The 19,659-nt window shown below is 43.1% G+C and overlaps 1 protein-coding gene across 2 annotated transcripts in view; it reads left to right on the top strand.

The window, feature by feature from the left end:
* The window catches only part of LOC138662821 (oocyte zinc finger protein XlCOF22-like), a 71,823-nt gene that overhangs the window by 28,522 nt on the left and 23,642 nt on the right, over positions 1 to 19,659 (top strand). For both annotated transcript variants that reach the window (XM_069748785.1, XM_069748786.1), the window contains exons 2-6: positions 17,372 to 17,521; positions 17,651 to 17,830; positions 17,914 to 18,037; positions 18,117 to 18,214; positions 18,413 to 18,503. In XM_069748785.1, coding sequence (XP_069604886.1) covers positions 17,372 to 17,521; positions 17,651 to 17,830; positions 17,914 to 18,037; positions 18,117 to 18,214; positions 18,413 to 18,503 — 643 coding nt within the window. The remainder of the gene's footprint in view (positions 1 to 17,371; positions 17,522 to 17,650; positions 17,831 to 17,913; positions 18,038 to 18,116; positions 18,215 to 18,412; positions 18,504 to 19,659) is intronic.

Genomic DNA, 19,659 nt, shown 5'->3' on the forward strand with positions numbered 1-19,659 from the left:
CGGCCTCCCGATCTGACTGCGCGCTCACCCACGCCTCTACTAAGGTATTTAAGCTCTTATTGTTGGTTGTTTTGTTCACCTTCCCCTGATGAAGCCGTTCTGGTAACGGCGACACGCGTAGGGTCCTTCCCCACGCTTATTTCTGCCGCTTCATTCTCTCAGGTGACCCCCTCGACATTCCTTAGGGTCTCATGTCTGACCCAGGTGCTACACCTCATATTGGCACCAGGAACTGATTATCTCTGCATTGGGATCTCTGTTATTACCGCTGCTATTTAACCCTTGGTTTACCATCTGGAATTCATAGGGGTTTATATCTCGGCTAGTATCGCTATTATCAGGTGATTTCACTCCTGGTTTGTTATCAGGACTTGATACGTTCTTATACCAACATCTGACGTCACCGGATCCGTTCATTTTTTACTGGCATACAGGTGGTAGCATTTTTATTGATAGAGGGTAGGTCACTAGGTTCCTATATATAGGCTGTTGTTCACCATTACTTACATATTGTCTCTGGTGTACTTGTAGCGATTTAGGTACCACAGCAAGATATATTATTATTCACATGCTATTGGGAGGTATGCTATATTAACTGTTATTGTACAGTGTTCAGCATTATGTATGTTTGGCAGAATTTTGAGTTTTTTGTGGGGATATTTTTAACATGTTTTTAACATTATGTATCAATAAAAGTTTACCTTTTATACTATTATACCTTATTGTGGTGTGCGGATTTTTGTAAAGTGGCTCTTTCTCTTTCTCTTGGCTCATGTTGTTTGCCACTTTTCCGCACCCCTTGTGTACTATTTGTTACAGTGTAGTGCGCCGACATCTGTTTTTGTATTGTTGGATCAAATAATCTGTCACTTTGATCCCCGATACATGGAGAAGTCGACAACCTCAAAGAAAAAAATTGGTAAATATTGGTGACGTTACATTGCAAAATGTGAAAAAAAAAAAAAAAAAATTTCTATCCTATCAACCTATCCACTTGTTGTCTGCTATCTATCTCTCAATTCTCAACTATCTGTACACTATATATCTATCTATACTTCCAGCAAAGTAGACACTCCTGCTCCAGCAAGATGGATAAAAAGTTGCAAATTTTATTAATCCAAAGTGGCAATAAAAGCAGAAAAATTCCTTACAAAAAGTGGACCAGACAGGTGATTGTAAGAATACGGCTACGCGTTTCGACCTATAGCGGTCTTACTCATGCCCATGCAGCTCCAGGAATGAGCGCGCTATATCTCCCATACAGGCTTAAGACACGCCCCCCCACATCACATGACAGGTTCGTAAGGTCCTAGAGCTACAGATGTCTAAACATATTAAAAAATAGACTATAACATACATAACATACTAAAACACTAACAATAGTAATACATAATTTCACTTTTCTTGTTCATGCCTGCAGGATAACGAGTATTTAGATTGTAAATCCAAAAAGCCTCTCTAGTATGTAGGCGTCTCCTTGAATCTCCTCCGCGATGTGACATATACACTTTCTCAATACCCTGCACCCTTAGAGCAGTGATATCCCCATTATGTTGCAAATTAAAATGTCTCGATACCATAGAAATATTTGTATTTATATTTCTTATATTAGGGTTGATAGCATCTCTAATGTGTTCAGTTATTCGAGTTTTTAATTTGCGTGACGTACACCCTATATAAGAGATCTGGCATAATATGCAATCTACCTTGTACACCACATTTTTCGTATGGCAATTTATGAAACTATTTATTTTGTACTCTTTGGTATTATCCGAATTCTGGAAAATGTTACCTAATTGTATATGTGCACAGGTGCTACATGCAGAAGTCCCGCATCTAAAAAAGCCTTTACATTCCAGCCATGTACTAGATCTAGTTTTATTAGAAAAAGAGGAGGAAGAATTTGGGGCGATTGAATCACCAATAGTAAGTGCCCTTCTCGCTACCACATTTATTCCATCCTTCAAAATATCCGACAATATTGCATCCTCATGTAGGATAGATAATCTCCTGTTGATAATACCTTTGATTTGATTGAATTGGGAGGAGAATTGCAAACACACATAAGGTTTTTTGTCATACTTTTTCTTTCTTAGTAGATTATCACTATTTGGAATTAATAAATCCTCCCTCCGTTTTCTATTGACTACGTTTGTGGCTCTTCTCAAAGTCCAACTAGGGTATTTACGGGTCTTAAATTTGTTGTCTAATTTATTAAATTCCTTCTGTCTATCTCCCTCCCTACTGCAATTACGTTTAGACCTAATAAATTCTCCCACAGGTATGAATCTAATTGTGTGGGCTGGATGGCTACTCTCCGCGTGCAGCAATGTGTTCCCACTAATGGGTTTTGTATGCGTCTTACTTATAATTTTCTCCCCAACACATCCGCACAGATCCAAATCCAAAAATGAAATATTAAACTGATCACAAACAAAAGTGAACCTAATACCGCAATCATTAGAATTAATGTATTCTACAAATTCCGGTATGGCAGACACATCGCCCCCCAAATAATGAGGGTGTCATCGATGTATCTGCCATACCAGGAGATGTATTCAACAAAAGGATTATCGGCAGAAAACATAAATTTCTGCTCCCAATATGCCATGGTTAAATTGGCCAAAGATGGTGAGTATTTAGCTCCCATAGGGACTCCCGACTTCTGGACATATATTTCATTGTCAAACGAAAAAATATTATTCTGCAAAAGGAAGGATAAAACCTGCAAAGAAAAATTAATCAAATCCTCCGAGTATTCGCCATAGTATTTTAGATGAAACTCGACAGCTTGCATAGCTACAGTGGGGCAAAAAAGTATTTAGTCAGTCAGCAATAGTGCAAGTTCCACCACTTAAAAAGATGAGAGGCGTCTGTAATTTACATCATAGGCAGACCTCAACTATGGGAGACAAACTGAGAAAAAAAAAATCCAGAAAATCACATTGTCTGTTTTTTTATCATTTTTTTTTGCATATTATGGTGGGAAATAAGTATTTGGTCAGAAACAAACAATCAAGATTTCTGGCTCTCACAGACCTGTAACTTCTTCTTTAAGAGTCTCCTCTTTCCTCCACTCATTACCTGTAGTAATGGCACCTGTTTAAACTTGTTATCAGTATAAAAAGACACCTGTGCACACCCTCAAACAGTCTGACTCCAAACTCCACTATGGTGAAGACCAAAGAGCTGTCAAAGGACACCAGAAACAAAATTGTAGCCCTGCACCAGGCTGGGAAGACTGAATCTGCAATAGCCAACCAGCTTGGAGGGAAGAAATCAACAGTGGGAGCAATAATTAGAAAATGGAAGACATACAAGACCACTGATAATCTCCCTCGATCTGGGGCTCCACGCAAAATCCCACCCCGTGGGGTCAGAATGATCACAAGAACGGTGAGCAAAAATCCCAGAACCACGCGGGGGGACCTAGTGAATGAACTGCAGAGAGCTGGGACCAATGTAACAAGGCCTACCATAAGTAACACACTACGCCACCATGGACTCAGATCCTGCAGTGCATGACGTGTCCCACTGCTTAAGCCAGTACATGTCCGGGCCCGTCTGAAGTTTGCTAGAGAGCATTTGGATGATCCAGAGGAGTTTTGGGAGAATGTCCTATGGTCTGATGAAACCAAACTGGAACTGTTTGGTAGAAACACAACTTGTCGTGTTTGGAGGAAAAAGAATACTGAGTTGCATCCATCAAACACCATACCTACTGTAAAGCATGGTGGTGGAAACATCATGCTTTGGGGCTGTTTCTCTGCAAAGGGGCCAGGACGACTGATCCGGGTACATGAAAGAATGAATGGGGCCATGTATCATGAGATTTTGAGTGCAAACCTCCTTCCATCAGCAAGGGCATTGAAGATGAAACGTGGATGGGTCTTTCAACATGACAATGATCCAAAGCACACCGCCAGGGCAACGAAGGAGTGGCTTCGTAAGAAGCATTTCAAGGTCCTGGAGTGGCCTAGCCAGTCTCCAGACCTCAACCCTATAGAAAACCTTTGGAGGGAGTTGAAAGTCCGTGTTGCCAAGCGAAAAGCCAAAAACATCACTGCTCCAGAGGAGATCTGCATGGAGGAATGGGCCAACATACCAACAACAGTGTGTGGCAACCTTGTGAAGACTTACAGAAAACGTTTGACCTCTGCCATTGCCAACAAAGGATATATTAGGCTACGTTCACATTGGCGTTCCGCCAATGTGCGTCGCTGTTGCGCCGGCGACGCAGCGGCGACGCGCCCCTATGTTTAACATAGGGGACGCGTGCGTTGTTTTGGTGGCGTTTTTCGCCACGTGCGTCGTTTCCGACGCTAGCGTCGGACGCAAGAAAACGCTACATTGTAGCATTTTCTGTGCGTCCGATTTTCGTCAACAACGACGCACGCGTCGCAAAACGCGCGCGTTTTTGCGCGCGTTTTTACGTGCGTCGCGCGTTGCGTCGCCGACGCAGGGCGGCGCAACGCTAGTGTGAACCTAGCCTTACAAAGTATTGAGATGAAATTTTGTTTCTGACCAAATACTTATTTTCCACCATAATATGCAAATAAAATGTTAAAAAAACAGACAATGTGATTTTCTGGATTTTTTTTCTCAGTTTGTCTCCCATAGTTGAGGTCTACCTATGATGTAAATTACAGACGCCTCTCATCTTTTTAAGTGGTGGAACTTGCACTATTGCTCACTGACTAAATACTTTTTTGCCCCACTGTATATCATGCGGTATACTCGTGTAAAGAGACACGACATCGCAACTTAACCAACTAAACTCTTTTTTCCAAGTCCAGTCCGAAAGCGTTTTTAAAACTGCTCTGGAGTCTTTGATATATTCCGGCATTCTCATAACAAGAGGTTGTAATAGTGAGTCCATCCACTCACATAAATGCTCCGACATAGATCCAATTCCCGATATAATGGGACGCATCGCCGGAAAACCATCCCCTTTATGTATTTTTGGGAGTCCATACATAATTGGTAATCTGGGGGACTCCACATATAAATAGTCTGCCTGTTTTTTATTTATAACCGCCAAACTAACCCCTTCCTCAATCAACATGGTGATTCTGGCATTGATGTTTGACAATGAAATATATGTCCAGAAGTCGGGAGTCCCTATGGGAGCTAAATACTCACCATCTTTGGCCAATTTAACCATGGCATATTGGGAGCAGAAATTTATGTTTTCTGCCGATAATCCTTTTGTTGAATACATCTCCTGGTATGGCAGATACATCGATGACACCCTCATTATTTGGGGGGCGATGTGTCTGCCATACCGGAATTTGTAGAATACATTAATTCTAATGATTGCGGTATTAGGTTCACTTTTGTTTGTGATCAGTTTAATATTTCATTTTTGGATTTGGATCTGTGCGGATGTGTTGGGGAGAAAATTATAAGTAAGACGCATACAAAACCCATTAGTGGGAACACATTGCTGCACGCGGAGAGTAGCCATCCAGCCCACACAATTAGATCCATACCTGTGGGAGAATTTATTAGGTCTAAACATAATTGCAGTAGGGAGGAAGATGGACAGAAGGAATTTAATAAATTAGACAACAAATTTAAAACCCGTAAATACCCTAGTTGGATTTTGAGAAGAGCCACAAACATAGTCAATGGAAAACGGAGGGAGGATTTATTAGTTCCAAATAGTGATAATCTACTAAGAAAGAAAAAGTATGACAAAAAACCTTATGTGTGATTGCAATTCTCCTCCCAATTCAATCAAATCAAAGGTATTATCAACAGGAGATTATCTATCCTACATGAGGATGCAATATTGTCGGATATTTTGAAGGATGGAATAAATATGGTAGCGAGAAGGGCACGTACTATTGGTGATTCAATCGCCCCAAATTCTTCCTCCTCTTTTTCTAATAAAACTAGATCCAGTACATGGCTGGAATGTAAAGGCTTTTTTAGATGCGGGACTTCTGCATGTAGCACCTGTGCACATATACAATTAGGTAACATTTTTCAGAATTCGGATAATATCAAAGAGTACAAAATAAATAGTTTCATAAATTGCCATACGAAAAATGTGGTGTACAAGGTAGATTGCATATTATGCCAGATCTCTTATATAGGGTGTACGTCACGCAAATTAAAAACTCGAATAACTGAACACATTAGAGATGCTATCAACCCTAATATAAGAAATATAAATACAAATATTTCTATGGTATCGAGACATTTTAATTTGCAACATAATGGGGATATCACTGCTCTAAGGGTGCAGGGTATTGAGAAAGTGTATATGTCACATCGCGGAGGAGATTCAAGGAGACGCCTACATACTAGAGAGGCTTTTTGGATTTACAATCTAAATACTCGTTATCCTGCAGGCATGAACAAGAAAAGTGAAATCATGTATCACTATTGTTAGTGTTTTAGTATGTTATGTATGTTATAGTCTATTTTTTAATATGTTTAGACATCTGTAGCTCTAGGACCTTACGAACCTGTCATGTGAAATGGGGGGCGTGTCTTAAGCCTGTATGGGAGATATAGCGCGCTCATTCCTGGAGCTGCATGGGCATGAGTAAGACCGCTATAGGTCGAAACGCGTAGCCGTATTCTTACAATCACCTGTCTGGTTCACTTTTTGTAAGGAATTTTTCTGCTTTTATTGCCACTTTGGATTAATAAAATTTGCAACTTTTTATCCATCTTGCTGGAGCTGGAGTGTCTACTTTGCTGGAAGTGCTGCTGCTGGACGTCTTGATCAGGACGGGCTCCTGTGCTCCGCTTTCGATGGTCTGCTTGGTGAGCTGGCTGCGACTTTTGTAGTCGTTTTTTTCTTGTTTTTATATCTATCTATACACTATTTCTAAACTATTTCTCTATTATCTAACAACTATCTATCTACTATTTATATATCAACTATTGTAACAAACTATCAACAATTTTTCTAATAATATATCTTCAAACTATCTATCTACTATTTATATATATATATATATATATATATATATATTTTTTTTTTTTTATTTAAAGCCGATGCTGTCCATACCCGCTGGAAGTCCATACGCGATCGCTTTGTCCGTGACTACCGCAACAGTCAGAATGCACCAAGCGGATCAGGTGGCAAACGGGTGACCCCGTATGTGCATTACGACCAATTGCTCTTCCTTCAAAAAACATTGTCTCAGCGCTCGTAAGTACAAATAGGTCTGTATGCGAGACATATTTGTTGAAAGAAAAAAATTAATTTTTTTTTTGGGGTTACAGCATGATATGCAGTACCGCTGCGCCTAGACCGGCAGAGGAACTGGAGCCTTCTCCAGTGGAACCAACCCAACCTGAAGATGTGTCTGGCATCAGCGAGCCACAATCTGTGGAGAGAAGCACTGTTGCTGCAGGTGTGAGTGCCCGGTTGCAGTCACAGCGTGGACGCAAGCGAGCATCACAAAAAGATGAAGCTGATGCAATTATCGTCGATGGACTCCAACGGGTAGAGGACATGTGTCGCAGTGAGCTCAAAGACCTGAGGCGGGAAATTACCGACCTGCAAGCCCGCGAGTCTGTATACTCTGCTAATGAGTGGAAGCTACTTTTCTTTTCCTATGTGCCTGTCGCTCAAAATACCCCGGCACATAGAAACCTTATGTTTAGACAAAGACTGAACGACCTTCTTGAGGAATTTGTGGGCCCCCAGGAACCCGCTCCATCGGGAACAAGAAGAATGGACATGCCGGCCTACAAACCTCAATATAGAGGCCGGGGTGAAACGAGCATGGAACCTCATAGACAATGTAGCAGTCCATCATACAGTTGGGCAGACAATACGCCCGTGCAGTACCAAAGTCTTTAGTACTGTTCACTGTCCCCAGCCAGGTGCAATTACCGCATTGCAAGTTTTGTTGTTTTTTTTTTTTTTTTGTAACACCCAATTTAAATTTTCCTTTTTTTTTCATCCCTATGGGATATCATATGTTAAACCTGTCTACCAACAGTTTGTTGGAAAAATCCATAAACATTTAGTAAACTGTTTCAAATTTAAGATTCTTGTAGGACTTAAATTTTTAACACAACATAACTTTTTACACGACATAAGGTAACTTTTTACACGACATCAGGTTAAACAACATAACTTTTTACACGACATCAGGAAGACTTTAAATTATTTTCACACGTATCTGTCTTGCCATGGAACATGGCCTTCATGCGTGAAGTAATGTGCAAATTGATCACGAATCCTCATTATTTGTGCTGTAGACCGAACTGCATTCGATTCAATGCTAATGAGGTTCGACTCACAATCATCGGGGTCTACCACCTGGGGTTCATGTCTCGCCACAAAATTATGCAGACAGATACACGCCTTCACAACACGGTCCACATTTCTGGTTGCAGTTGCATGCAGGTTAGTAAAATCCACCATTTTAATGTCAAAATCCCAAAGGCACACTCCACATAACGTCTTGCCCGCCTCAAGCGATAATTAAAAATGCGCCTGGTGGAGTTTAGACTACGGCTTGAGTACGGCTTGAGGAGATTTTGTCCGAGTTGGAACGCCTCATCACCAACTAAAACATAGGGCAAACTTGGACCTTCGGTCCCCGGAAGAGGTCGTGATGAGGGTATGTTGAAATTTTGGCTGTACAAACATCGGCCCATGTTGGAGTCTCTGAAGACTCTGGAATCGTTAGTCCGGCCATAAGCACCAATATCCACAGCAACAAAACGGTACCTGGCATCCGCAATCGCCATCAATACTATGGAAAAGTATTTCTTATTGTTGTAGTAGAGGTATCCACTATGCGCAGGTTTCTGAATCCGAATGTGCTTGCCGTCCACAGCACCAATACAATTGGGGAAATTAGCCACATCCTCGAACTGTTGGGAAATCGCTAGCCACATTTCTGATGTTGGTGTTAGTAGCACAAGTGGTTGCAAGTTGTTCCAAATGGCATCACAAGTTTCCCGAACCAGTTGGCAAATTGTTGACTTCCCAAGTCTAAACTGATAATGCAGTGACGCAAAAGATTCTCCGGTAGCCAGATATCTGTCGGCATTCAAAAAGAAAAAAAAATTAGGATTTTAAAGATCAACTAAAAGGCTAGTTACAATAGAATATACAATTGCTAAATGAACATTAGGCCACACGATACCGAGATCTAGTCTTTGTTAATAGAATGATAAAAAAATTTATAATTACCTCACAGTCACTACTAAACGTTGCTTCGCACAGATGCTTTCACTAAAAGTGCTGCGATGATGATGTATCTCATCCTTCACATGTGAGAGCAGAACATCAAAGGTCTCAATGGACATCCGTAGATAGCGTTGGAATTTGAAGGGATGATCCCGAAGCTGAACATACAGGGTGTGAAAGGCACCATATGTATTCCGCAAGAAATTCACTTCGTGGATCCAATATCTCCTTTGCGAACTACGCTTTCTCTGCCGAAGTCGCAACCGCATCAAGCGAAATCTAACAAGCTCAGACACAAACATCTTGCTAGCAGAAGTTCACTCAATGCTTTCAAAATGGAGAATGAGTCTGTACCCACACCCGACAATGACAAAAGGGAAGGGAAAAAAAAAAAAAAACAACTTTATTGACAGTGACAAACGCAGCCAAACGGATACTTCGTAACGGACATCCAAATGAAAAAACGCGATCACATGCGTTAACGCTAGCGTTACCGTGACGACGATTTTACACATATTTTGGCTCCTTTTCTGTACATGCGTTTAACGAATCCGTTTAACGCCATATACTTGACGCAATGTGAACCTAGCCTAACTGTCTCCTTTTTCTGCATCTAAGACAAAGTTGAGACATCTGATCATCACTTAGTACATCTGGTGCTGTTCTGCTTTTGCCTGGAAAACCCCAAACAGTCTGCCTGGCTTATATCAGTTTACGTCAGCCATTTTAAGCAATTGATTATAGTGTATTTATTAGCTGTGAATATATTTGAGTGTATATGCAAGTGAGATCTATATGAAATGTATATATTTCCACCACACTACGCCGGTATCAATAGAGCGCGGCAGTAATAGAGGAGGGGGATTCATTTCTGTCATGTGCTCTCTTGTTGTGAATTCTGTGGCAGAGCTCCCTCCTGTGGTCACAAGTGGTACTTCAGCTGATTCTCTCTGGGAGCTTCCGTTTGTGGAGGAAACTGGTACTGCTGCTTCTGAGTTTCCTTCTCAGGTGATCTGGTGAGGTCGTTAGGTGCTTCTCTACTTAACCCCACCTAATGCTTTGATTCATGCTTCCTGTCAATGTTCCAGTGTTGGACTTGTGTTTCTCTGGATCATTCCTGTGGCCTGCTGCTCTGCATAGCTAAGTGCTTCTTTGCTATTTGTTGCTATTTTTTCTGTCCAGCTTGTCTATTTGTTTTGCTGGAAGCTCTGGGACGCAAAGGGTGTACCTCCGTGCCGTTAGTTCGGTACGGAGGGTCTTTTTGCCCCTTTGCGTGGTTTTCTTTAGGGTTTTGTGTAGACCGCAAAGTTATCTTTCCTATCCTCGTTCTGTCTAGAATATCGGGCCTCACTTTGCTGAATCTATTTCATCCCTACGTTTGTCTTTTCATCTTACTCACAGTCATTATATGTGGGGGGCTGCCTTTTCCTTTGGGGTATTTCTCTGAGGCAAGGTAGGCTTATTTTTTCTATCTTCAGGCTAGTTAGTTTCTCAGGCTGTGCCGAGTTGCATAGGGAGCTTTAGGCGCAATCCACGGCTGCCTCTAGTTGTGTTTGGAGAGGATCAGGGATTGCGGTCTGCAGAGTTCCCACGTCTCAGAGCTCGTTCTATTATTTTGGGTTATTGTCAGATCACTGTATGTGCTCTGACCTCCATGTCCATTGTGATACTGAATTGCCTTTCATAACAGTACAGGAAGCCAAAAGTACTAATGATTCTCAATAGAGGGAAAAAAGAAGTTCTGAGACCATTTTTTTTTCTTGGCTTTGTGTTTTGTCTTTTTTTTCCCCTAGACATTTGGGTGGTTCAGTACACAGGTGTAGCGATGGACATTAGAAGTCTGTCTTCATTTGTGGATCAGCTCTCGGCAAGAGTACAAAAGATTCAAGACACTAATGATCAGAAATCTATGTTAGAACCAAGAATTCCTATTCCTGATTTGTTTTTTGGAGATAGAACTAAGTTTCTGAGTTTCAAAAATAATTGTAAGTTATTTCTGGCCTTGAAACCTCGTTCCTCTGGTGATCCAGTTCAACAGGTTTTGATTATTATTTCTTTTTTGCGCGGCGACCCTCAGGATTGGGCATTTTCTCTTGCGCCAGGAGATCCTGCATTAAGTAATATCAATGCGTTTTTCCTGGCGCTCGGATTGCTGTACGATGAGCCTAATTCAGTGGATCAGGCAGAAAAGAATTTGCTGGCTCTTTGTCAGGGTCAGGATGAGATAGAGGTATATTGCCAGAAATTTAGAAAATGGTCAGTGCTCACTCAATGGAATGAATCTGCGCTGGCAGCTATGTTCAGAAAGGGTCTCTCTGAAGCCCTTAAGGATGTCATGGTGGGATTTCCTATGCCTGCTGGTTTGAATGAGTCTATGTCTTTGGCTATTCAGATCGGTCGACGCTTGCGTGAGCGTAAATCTGTGCACCATTTGGCGGTATTACCTGAGCTTAAACCTGAGCCTATGCAGTGTGATAGGACTTTGACCAGAGTTGAACGGCAAGAACACAGACGTCTGAATGGGCTGTGTTTCTACTGTGGTGATTCCACTCATGCTATCTCTGATTGTCCTAAGCGCACTAAGCGGTTCGCTAGGTCTGCCACCATTGGTACGGTAGAGTCAAAATTTCTTCTGTCCGTTACCTTGATCTGCTCTTTGTCATCATATTCTGTCATGGCGTTTGTGGATTCAGGCGCTGCTCTGAATTTGATGGACTTGGAATATACTAAGCGTTGTGGGTTTTTCTTGGAGCCCTTGCAGTGTCCTATTCCATTGAGAGGTATTGATGCTACGCCTTTGGCCAAGAATAAGCCTCAATACTGGACCCAGCTGACCATGTGCATGGCTCCTGCACATCAGGAGGATATTCGCTTTCTGGTGTTGCATAATCTGCATGATGTGGTCGTGTTGGGGTTGCCATGGCTACAAGCCCATAATCCAGTATTGGATTGGAAATCCATGTCGGTGTCCAGCTGGGGTTGTCAGGGGGTACATGGTGATGTTCCATTTTTGTCAATTTCGTCATCCACCCCTTCTGAGGTTCCAGAGTTCTTGTCTGATTACCGGGATGTATTTGATGAGCCCAAGTCCGATGCCCTACCTCCGCATAGGGATTGTGATTGTGCTATCAATTTGATTCCTGGTAGTAAATTCCCAAAAGGTCGACTGTTTAATTTATCCGTGCCTGAGCACACCGCTATGCGCAGTTATGTGAAGGAATCCCTGGAGAAGGGGCATATTCGCCCGTTATCGTCGCCATTAGGAGCAGGGTTTTTTTTTTGTAGCCAAAAAGGATGGTTCGCTGAGACCTTGTATAGATTACCGCCTTCTTAATAAGATCACTGTTAAATTTCAGTACCCCTTGCCTTTGTTATCTGATTTGTTTGCTCGGAATAAGGGGGCTAGTTGGTTCACCAAGATTGATCTTCGTGGTGCGTATAATCTGGTGCGAATCAGGCGAGGCGATGAATGGAAAACTGCATTTAATACGCCCGAGGGTCATTTTGAGTATCTAGTGATGCCATTCGGACTTGCCAATGCTCCATCAGTGTTTCAGTCCTTTATGCATGACATCTTCCGAGAGTACCTGGATAAATTCCTGATTGTGTACTTGGATGACATTTTGATCTTCTCGGATGATTGGGAGTCTCATGTGAAGCAGGTCAGAACGGTTTTTCAGGTCCTGCATGCTAATTCTTTGTTTGTGAAGGGATCAAAGTGTCTCTTTGGTGTGCAGAAGGTTTCATTTTTGGGGTTCATCTTTTCCCCTTCTACTATCGAGATGGATCCTGTTAAGGTCCAAGCCATCCATGACTGGACTCAGCCGACATCTCTGAAAAGTCTGCAAAAGTTCCTGGGCTTTGCTAATTTTTATCGTCGCTTCATCTGCAATTTTTCTAGTATTGCCAAACCATTGACCGATTTGACCAAGAAGGGTGCTGAATTGGTCAATTGGTCTTCTGCTGCTGTGGAAGCTTTTCAAGAGTTGAAGCGTTGTTTTTCTTCTGCCCCTGTGTTGTGTCAACCTGATGTTTCTCTTCCGTTCCAGGTCGAGGTTGATGCTTGTGAGATTGGAGCAGGGGCTGTTTTGTCGCAGAGAGGTTCTGATTGTTCAGTGATGAAACCATGCGCTTTTTTTTCCAGGAAGTTTTCGCCTGCTGAGCGGAATTATGATGTGGGCAACCGAGAGTTGCTGGCCATGAAGTGGGCATTCGAGGAGTGGCGTCATTGGCTTGAAGGAGCTAAGCATCGCGTGGTGGTATTGACTGATCATAAGAACCTGACTTATCTCGAGTCTGCTAAGCGTTTGAATCCTAGACAGGCTCGTTGGTCGCTGTTTTTCGCCCGTTTTGACTTTGTGATTTCGTACCTTCCGGGCTCTAAAAATGTGAAGGCGGATGCTCTGTCTAGGAGTTTTGTGCCCGACTCTCCGGGTTTATCTGAGCCGGCGGGTATCCTCAAGGAAGGAGTAATTGTGTCTGCCATCTCCCCTGATTTGCGGCGGGTGCTGCAAAAATTTCAGGCTAACAAACCTGATCGTTGTCCAGCGGAGAAACTGTTTGTCCCGGATAGGTGGACAAATAAAGTGATCTCTGAGGTTCATTGTTCGGTGTTGGCTGGTCATCCTGGAATCTTTGGTACCAGAGAGTTAGTGGCTAGATCCTTTTGGTGGCCATCTCTGTCGCGGGATGTGCGTTCTTTTGTGCAGTCCTGTGGGATTTGTGCTCGGGCTAAGCCCTGCTGTTCTCGTGCCAGTGGGTTGCTTTTGCCCTTGCCGGTCCCGAAGAGACCTTGGACACATATCTCTATGGATTTTATTTCAGATCTTCCCGTCTCTCAAAAGATGTCAGTCATTTGGGTTGTCTGTGATCGCTTTTCTAAGATGGTCCATCTGGTACCCTTGTCCAAGTTGCCTTCCTCCTCTGATTTGGTGCCCTTGTTCTTCCAGCATGTGGTTCGTTTGCATGGCATTCCAAAGAATATCGTTTCTGACAGAGGTTCCCAGTTTGTTTTGAGGTTTTGGCGAGCCTTTTGTGGTAGGATGGGCATTGACTTGTCTTTTTCCTCGGCTTTTCATCCTCAGACTAATGGCCAGACCGAACGAACCAATCAGACCTTGGAAACCTATCTGAGATGCTTTGTTTCTGCCGATCAGGATGACTGGGTGTCCTTTTTGCCTTTGGCTGAGTTCGCCCTTAATAATCGGGCCAGCTCGGCTACCTTGGTTTCGCCATTTTTCTGCAATTCTGGGTTCCATCCTCGTTTCTCTTCAGGACAGGTTGAGTCTTCGGACTGTCCTGGTGTGGATACTGTGGTGGACAGGTTGCAGCAGATTTGGACTCATGTAGTGGACAATTTGACCCTGTCCCAGGAGAAGGCTCAACGTTTCGCTAATCGCAGATGCCGTGTGGGTCCCCGACTTCGTGTTGGGGATCTGGTTTGGTTATCTTCTCGTCATATTCCTATGAAGGTTTCCTCTCCGAAGTTTAAACCTCGTTTCATTGGTCCTTATAGGATTTCTGAGGTTATTAATCCTGTGTCTTTTCGTCTGACCCTCCCAGATTCTTTTTTCATACATAACGTCTTCCATAGGTCATTGTTGCGGAGATACGTGGCACCTATGGTTCCATCTGTTGACCCTCCTGCCCCGGTTTTGGTGGAGGGGGAATTGGAGTATATTGTGGAGAAGATTTTGGATTCTTGTGTTTCAAGACGGAAACTCCAGTATCTGGTTAAATGGAAGGGTTATGCTCAGGAGGATAATTCCTGGGTTTTTGCCTCTGATGTCCATGCTCCCGATCTTGTTCGTGCCTTTCATGAGGCTCATCCTGGTCGGCCTGGGGGCTCTGGTGAGGGTTCGGTGACCCCTCCTCAAGGGGGGGTACTGTTGTGAATTCTGTGGCAGAGCTCCCTCCTGTGGTCACAAGTGGTACTTCAGCTGATTCTGGGAGCTTCCGTTTGTGGAGGAAACTGGTACTGCTGCTTCTGAGTTTCCTTCCTCAGGTGATCTGGTGAGGTCGTTAGGTGCTTCTCTACTTAACCCCACCTAATGCTTTGATTCATGCTTCCTGTCAATGTTCCAGTGTTGGACTTGTGTTTCTCTGGGTCATTCCTGTGGCCTTCTGCTCTGCATAGCTAAGTGCTTCTTTGCTATTTGTTGCTATTTTTTCTGTCCAGCTTGTCTATTTGTTTTGCTGGAAGCTCTGGGACGCAAAGGGTGTACCTCCGTGCCGTTAGTTCGGTACGGAGGGTCTTTTTCCCCTTTGCGTGGTTTTCTTTAGGGTTTTGTGTAGACCGCAAAGTTATCTTTCCTATCCTCGTTCTGTCTAGAATATCGGGCCTCACTTTGCTGAATCTATTTCATCCCTACGTTTGTCTTTTCATCTTACTCACAGTCATTATATGTGGGGGGCTGCCTTTTCCTTTGGGGTATTTCTCTGAGGCAAGGTAGGCTTATTTTTTCTATCTTCAGGCTAGTTGTTTCTCAGGCTGTGCCGAGTTGCATAGGGAGCTTTAGGCGCAATCCACGGCTGCCTCTAGTTGTGTTTGGAGAGGATCAGGGATTGCGGTCTGCAGAGTTCCCACGTCTCAGAGCTCGTTCTATTATTTTGGGTTATTGTCAGATCACTGTATGTGCTCTGACCTCCATGTCCATTGTGATACTGAATTGCCTTTCATAACACTCTCTGCTCCTTTCTGGGGGGCAGAGAATGGCTGTAGCTTATGTTCCCAGGGATGCTAGATTTCTCCCACCCGGTCAGTGTCTGCTGAGGTGTTGTGGAGTGGGAAAACTGTTGCTCACAGCAACCAATCACAGCCCTGCTTCTTCTAAACAGCTCTGGTGAAATAAAAGATGATTAGTGATTGGTTTCTATGTGGAATGGGTGTGGCTTGACACACACACATACATACATACATACATACACTCAGCTTTATATATATAGATAGATTTTTTTTCTTTACGCTTGAGGGCCCAATTCCAGCTGTTGCTGTCAGACCTGTGATTTCTATCTCCTCCACTGTGTCCAGGATAATAGAGTATAATAAAGTAGTTATGGACGAGACTTAACTAACATTGTGCAGTGACTCTGCTTTCCATATAGTGATGGATATTTCTTGTTGCTGAAACTATGATGTTTTTCACTTTAACCCTTTGTTAAACCCCTCTGATCAGTGCGATCATACCACATACAAGCCTCTGATGGCTCCGGTGATGCCCTGTACTACTGTAGTGTCGGTTATTATCACTGCTGTCAGTGTAATACTAACGGCCCCATACACATGAGATAAGAGTTGGCTGAACGGTCATTTGTCAGATGGCCATCTCTCCCGACTCCCCCATACACACAAATATTCCAGCTTTCCTGTGGTCTGTATGAGAGAGTCGCCTCCAGACTCCTCTAGCGGAGGATTATCTATAGGAAGAACAAACGGATTATCCTCTGAAATTCAGGATGTCAGATCCTTCTCTGCCCTGACATCATCTGTCGGGAGGCCCCCAAATACATTATATAGTCGCCCAAACCCCCGAAATCAGTGATTTCATGGAACTTTAGTCTAATGTGTATGGGGGCGGTAAAAGGTAACTTATTGGACGCTGCCTCTGGCCCGGCCTAATAGACCTTCATACATTGCAGCCCAGACACCATTATTAGGCATGTAAGTATCGTAATAACTAGGCCGCCCCATACTATCGAGTACTTGGGGGTGGGGGGCATTCAGCCAAACTCTGTCAGACCTGAGATCTAATGTGATAGAAGATTACAGTGCGGGGAAGACGGGAAACCTTCATATAGACGGCCGGTGGTGATGGAGTCAGTGACCGACTCTGGACAAATATGTTTCTAGAGCCGTAGTAGAAGATGAAGATGTCGTCCTCATCATGAAGTAGTTATTTCTCATGTCGCGTGTAATGAATATCTCCTGCAGTATTGCTAATGCCGATTCCAGGGTCGGTAAATGAGACGAGAATTAGCGTTATGGAAGATGAGTCTATGAGAAACGTATTCAGCTGCCGACTCCGAGGAAGAAACTGCTTGTTGTCTGTGGCCTAAATATATAGGTATTATTAGTAGATGTAAAGAAGGAAACTAAATACTGTAAAATAATAAATCTCATATGTTTCCCTTATTATCTCCAGTAGTTGTATTATTACACAGGATTCTTATGATGTTACATCGGCTCATCTTCTCATTCAGGTCTCTACAATATCGGATCCTCTCAGTGAAGATCTTCTACAAAAGAACATTTTCCTGATTTACCCATCAAAGATGGATATGGACAGAGACAACATGGCGGAGAGGATATTACACCTCACCCTAGAGATCCTCTTCCGGCTTACTGGAGAGGTGAGAGATTCTGATGACGTCACATTACATCATTCTTATCTATGGCAATAACAGATGGACAGAACTGGAGAGATGAGGACTCTGGAAATGTCTGTAGTGAGATTTATTAATGTGTCTCTCCATTACCAGGATTACACAGTGGTGAAGAAGACCTCTAATGATCGCTGTCAGGACCCTGCGTCTGAGGGATGGGGAAGACCCCTGAGCCCAATCATGGGGCCTCCATCTCACCTCCTGATCCATGAGGACATCAATGACCAGAAGATCCTAGAACTCACCTACAAGATGATTGAGCTGCTGACTGGAGAGGTGACACTGCTGGGAATGCTGGGATATTATACAGTAACACTATGAAGGGATCGGGGGCATTACGGTATCATTGTATGTGTCAGGTTCCTATAAGGTGTCAGGATGTCGCCGTCTATTTCTCCATGGAGGAGTGGGAGTATTTAGAAGGACACAGAGATCTGTACAAAAACGTCATAATGGAGGTTCCCCAGCCCCTCACATCTCCAGGTAATAGGACTAAATACACACGGCCTATAATTATCTGTATGTAAAGAATGAATTCACTCCCTGTATGTGTTTCCTCCAGATCTATCCAGTAAGAGGACAACACCAGAGAGATGTCCCCGTCCTCTTCTTCCACAGGACTGTAACCAAGAAGATCCCAATGCTCCTCAGGATCATCAGGTAGATGGAGAGAAGGTGTCAGGAGATCTCCCCTATGATGTGTAGATGCCGGTGAAGGTCTTGTGCTCAGTCTTGTTTTATCCACCAGTATTATATGTTTTATACTTGTGTAATGAGAGCGGTGGAGATGGCAGGATTAGAGCTGATCATAGATGTGACTTCTCCATCTGTCGGTGACTTTAATAATATTTGTTTCAGGGTGAAGATCTGTCCCATATTAATACTACAGAGACATATGTGAGGGGGGATGAGTGGTGTAAAGAGGAGATTCCTACATATGGCTACCCAGGTGAGTAGTAAGCACTAAATGCAGAGAAGTCACAGATTCTTCTCATCACCGGCTGTGGCTGCTTTATCGGTGGTGTAGTCCGGCCGTATTACCATGATCACCATTTTGCCTCTAGACCACAACATTCTCCTCCACCCAAAATTGTTCAAATAACTTTGGTCATTGAAAGCTCTTTTCTATAGAATTTACAAACTGGAGGATCCACCTACCCCCTGGGTTTAGGAGACGCTGTTTGTAAAGAAAAACAACGCGTTGCAGCAAAACCTAAAATAGGTAAAGTAGTTACGAACAGATTGTCCATTTGTCCATATCAACGTTTGTTCTTCATCTTTCCTGAAATTCTGAATGGTAAATGGAGTCTGTCCCTGTCATGGAGTATGGTAGAAGTCTTCATAAGCACAGCTACCAGCTGTTCATTCCATCTGTCGGGAGTCTGTAGAGAATGAAGGTGACATCTGGAGGAGGACCAAAGTGACCGCTCACCCCTCCTAAGCCATGATTATATATATATATATATATATACTAGATGGTGGCCCGATTCTAACGCATCGGGTATTCTAGAATATGCATGTCCACGTAGTATATTGCACAGCCACGTAGTATATTGCACAGCCACGTAGTATATTGCCCAACCACGTAGTATATTGCCCAAACACGTAGTATATTGCCCAGTCACGTAGTATATTGCCCAGTCACGTATTATATTGCCCAGCAACGTAGTATATTGCCCAACCACGTAGTATATTGCCCAACCACGTAGTATATTGCCCAGTGACGTAGTATACAGCACAGAGCCACGTAGTATATTGCCCAGTTACGTAGTATATTGCACAGCGACGTAGTATATTGCCCAGCTACGTAGTATATTGGCCAGTCACGTAGTATATTGCCCAGCTACGTAGTATATTGCCCAGTGACGTAGTATACAGCACAGAGCCACGTAGTATATTGCACAGTGACGTAGTATACTGCACAGAGCCATGTAGTATATTGGCCAGTCACGTAGTATATTGCCCAGTGACGTAGTATACAGCACAGAGCCACGTAGTATATTGCACAGCGAAGTAGTATATAGCATAGAGCCACGTAGTATATTGGCCAGTCACGTAGTATATTGCCCAGCCAGTTTTGTCACAGTTTAAAAAATAAACATATA

Source organism: Ranitomeya imitator, chromosome 2 (assembly GCF_032444005.1).
Source record: "Ranitomeya imitator isolate aRanImi1 chromosome 2, aRanImi1.pri, whole genome shotgun sequence".
NCBI lineage: Eukaryota > Metazoa > Chordata > Amphibia > Anura > Dendrobatidae > Ranitomeya > Ranitomeya imitator.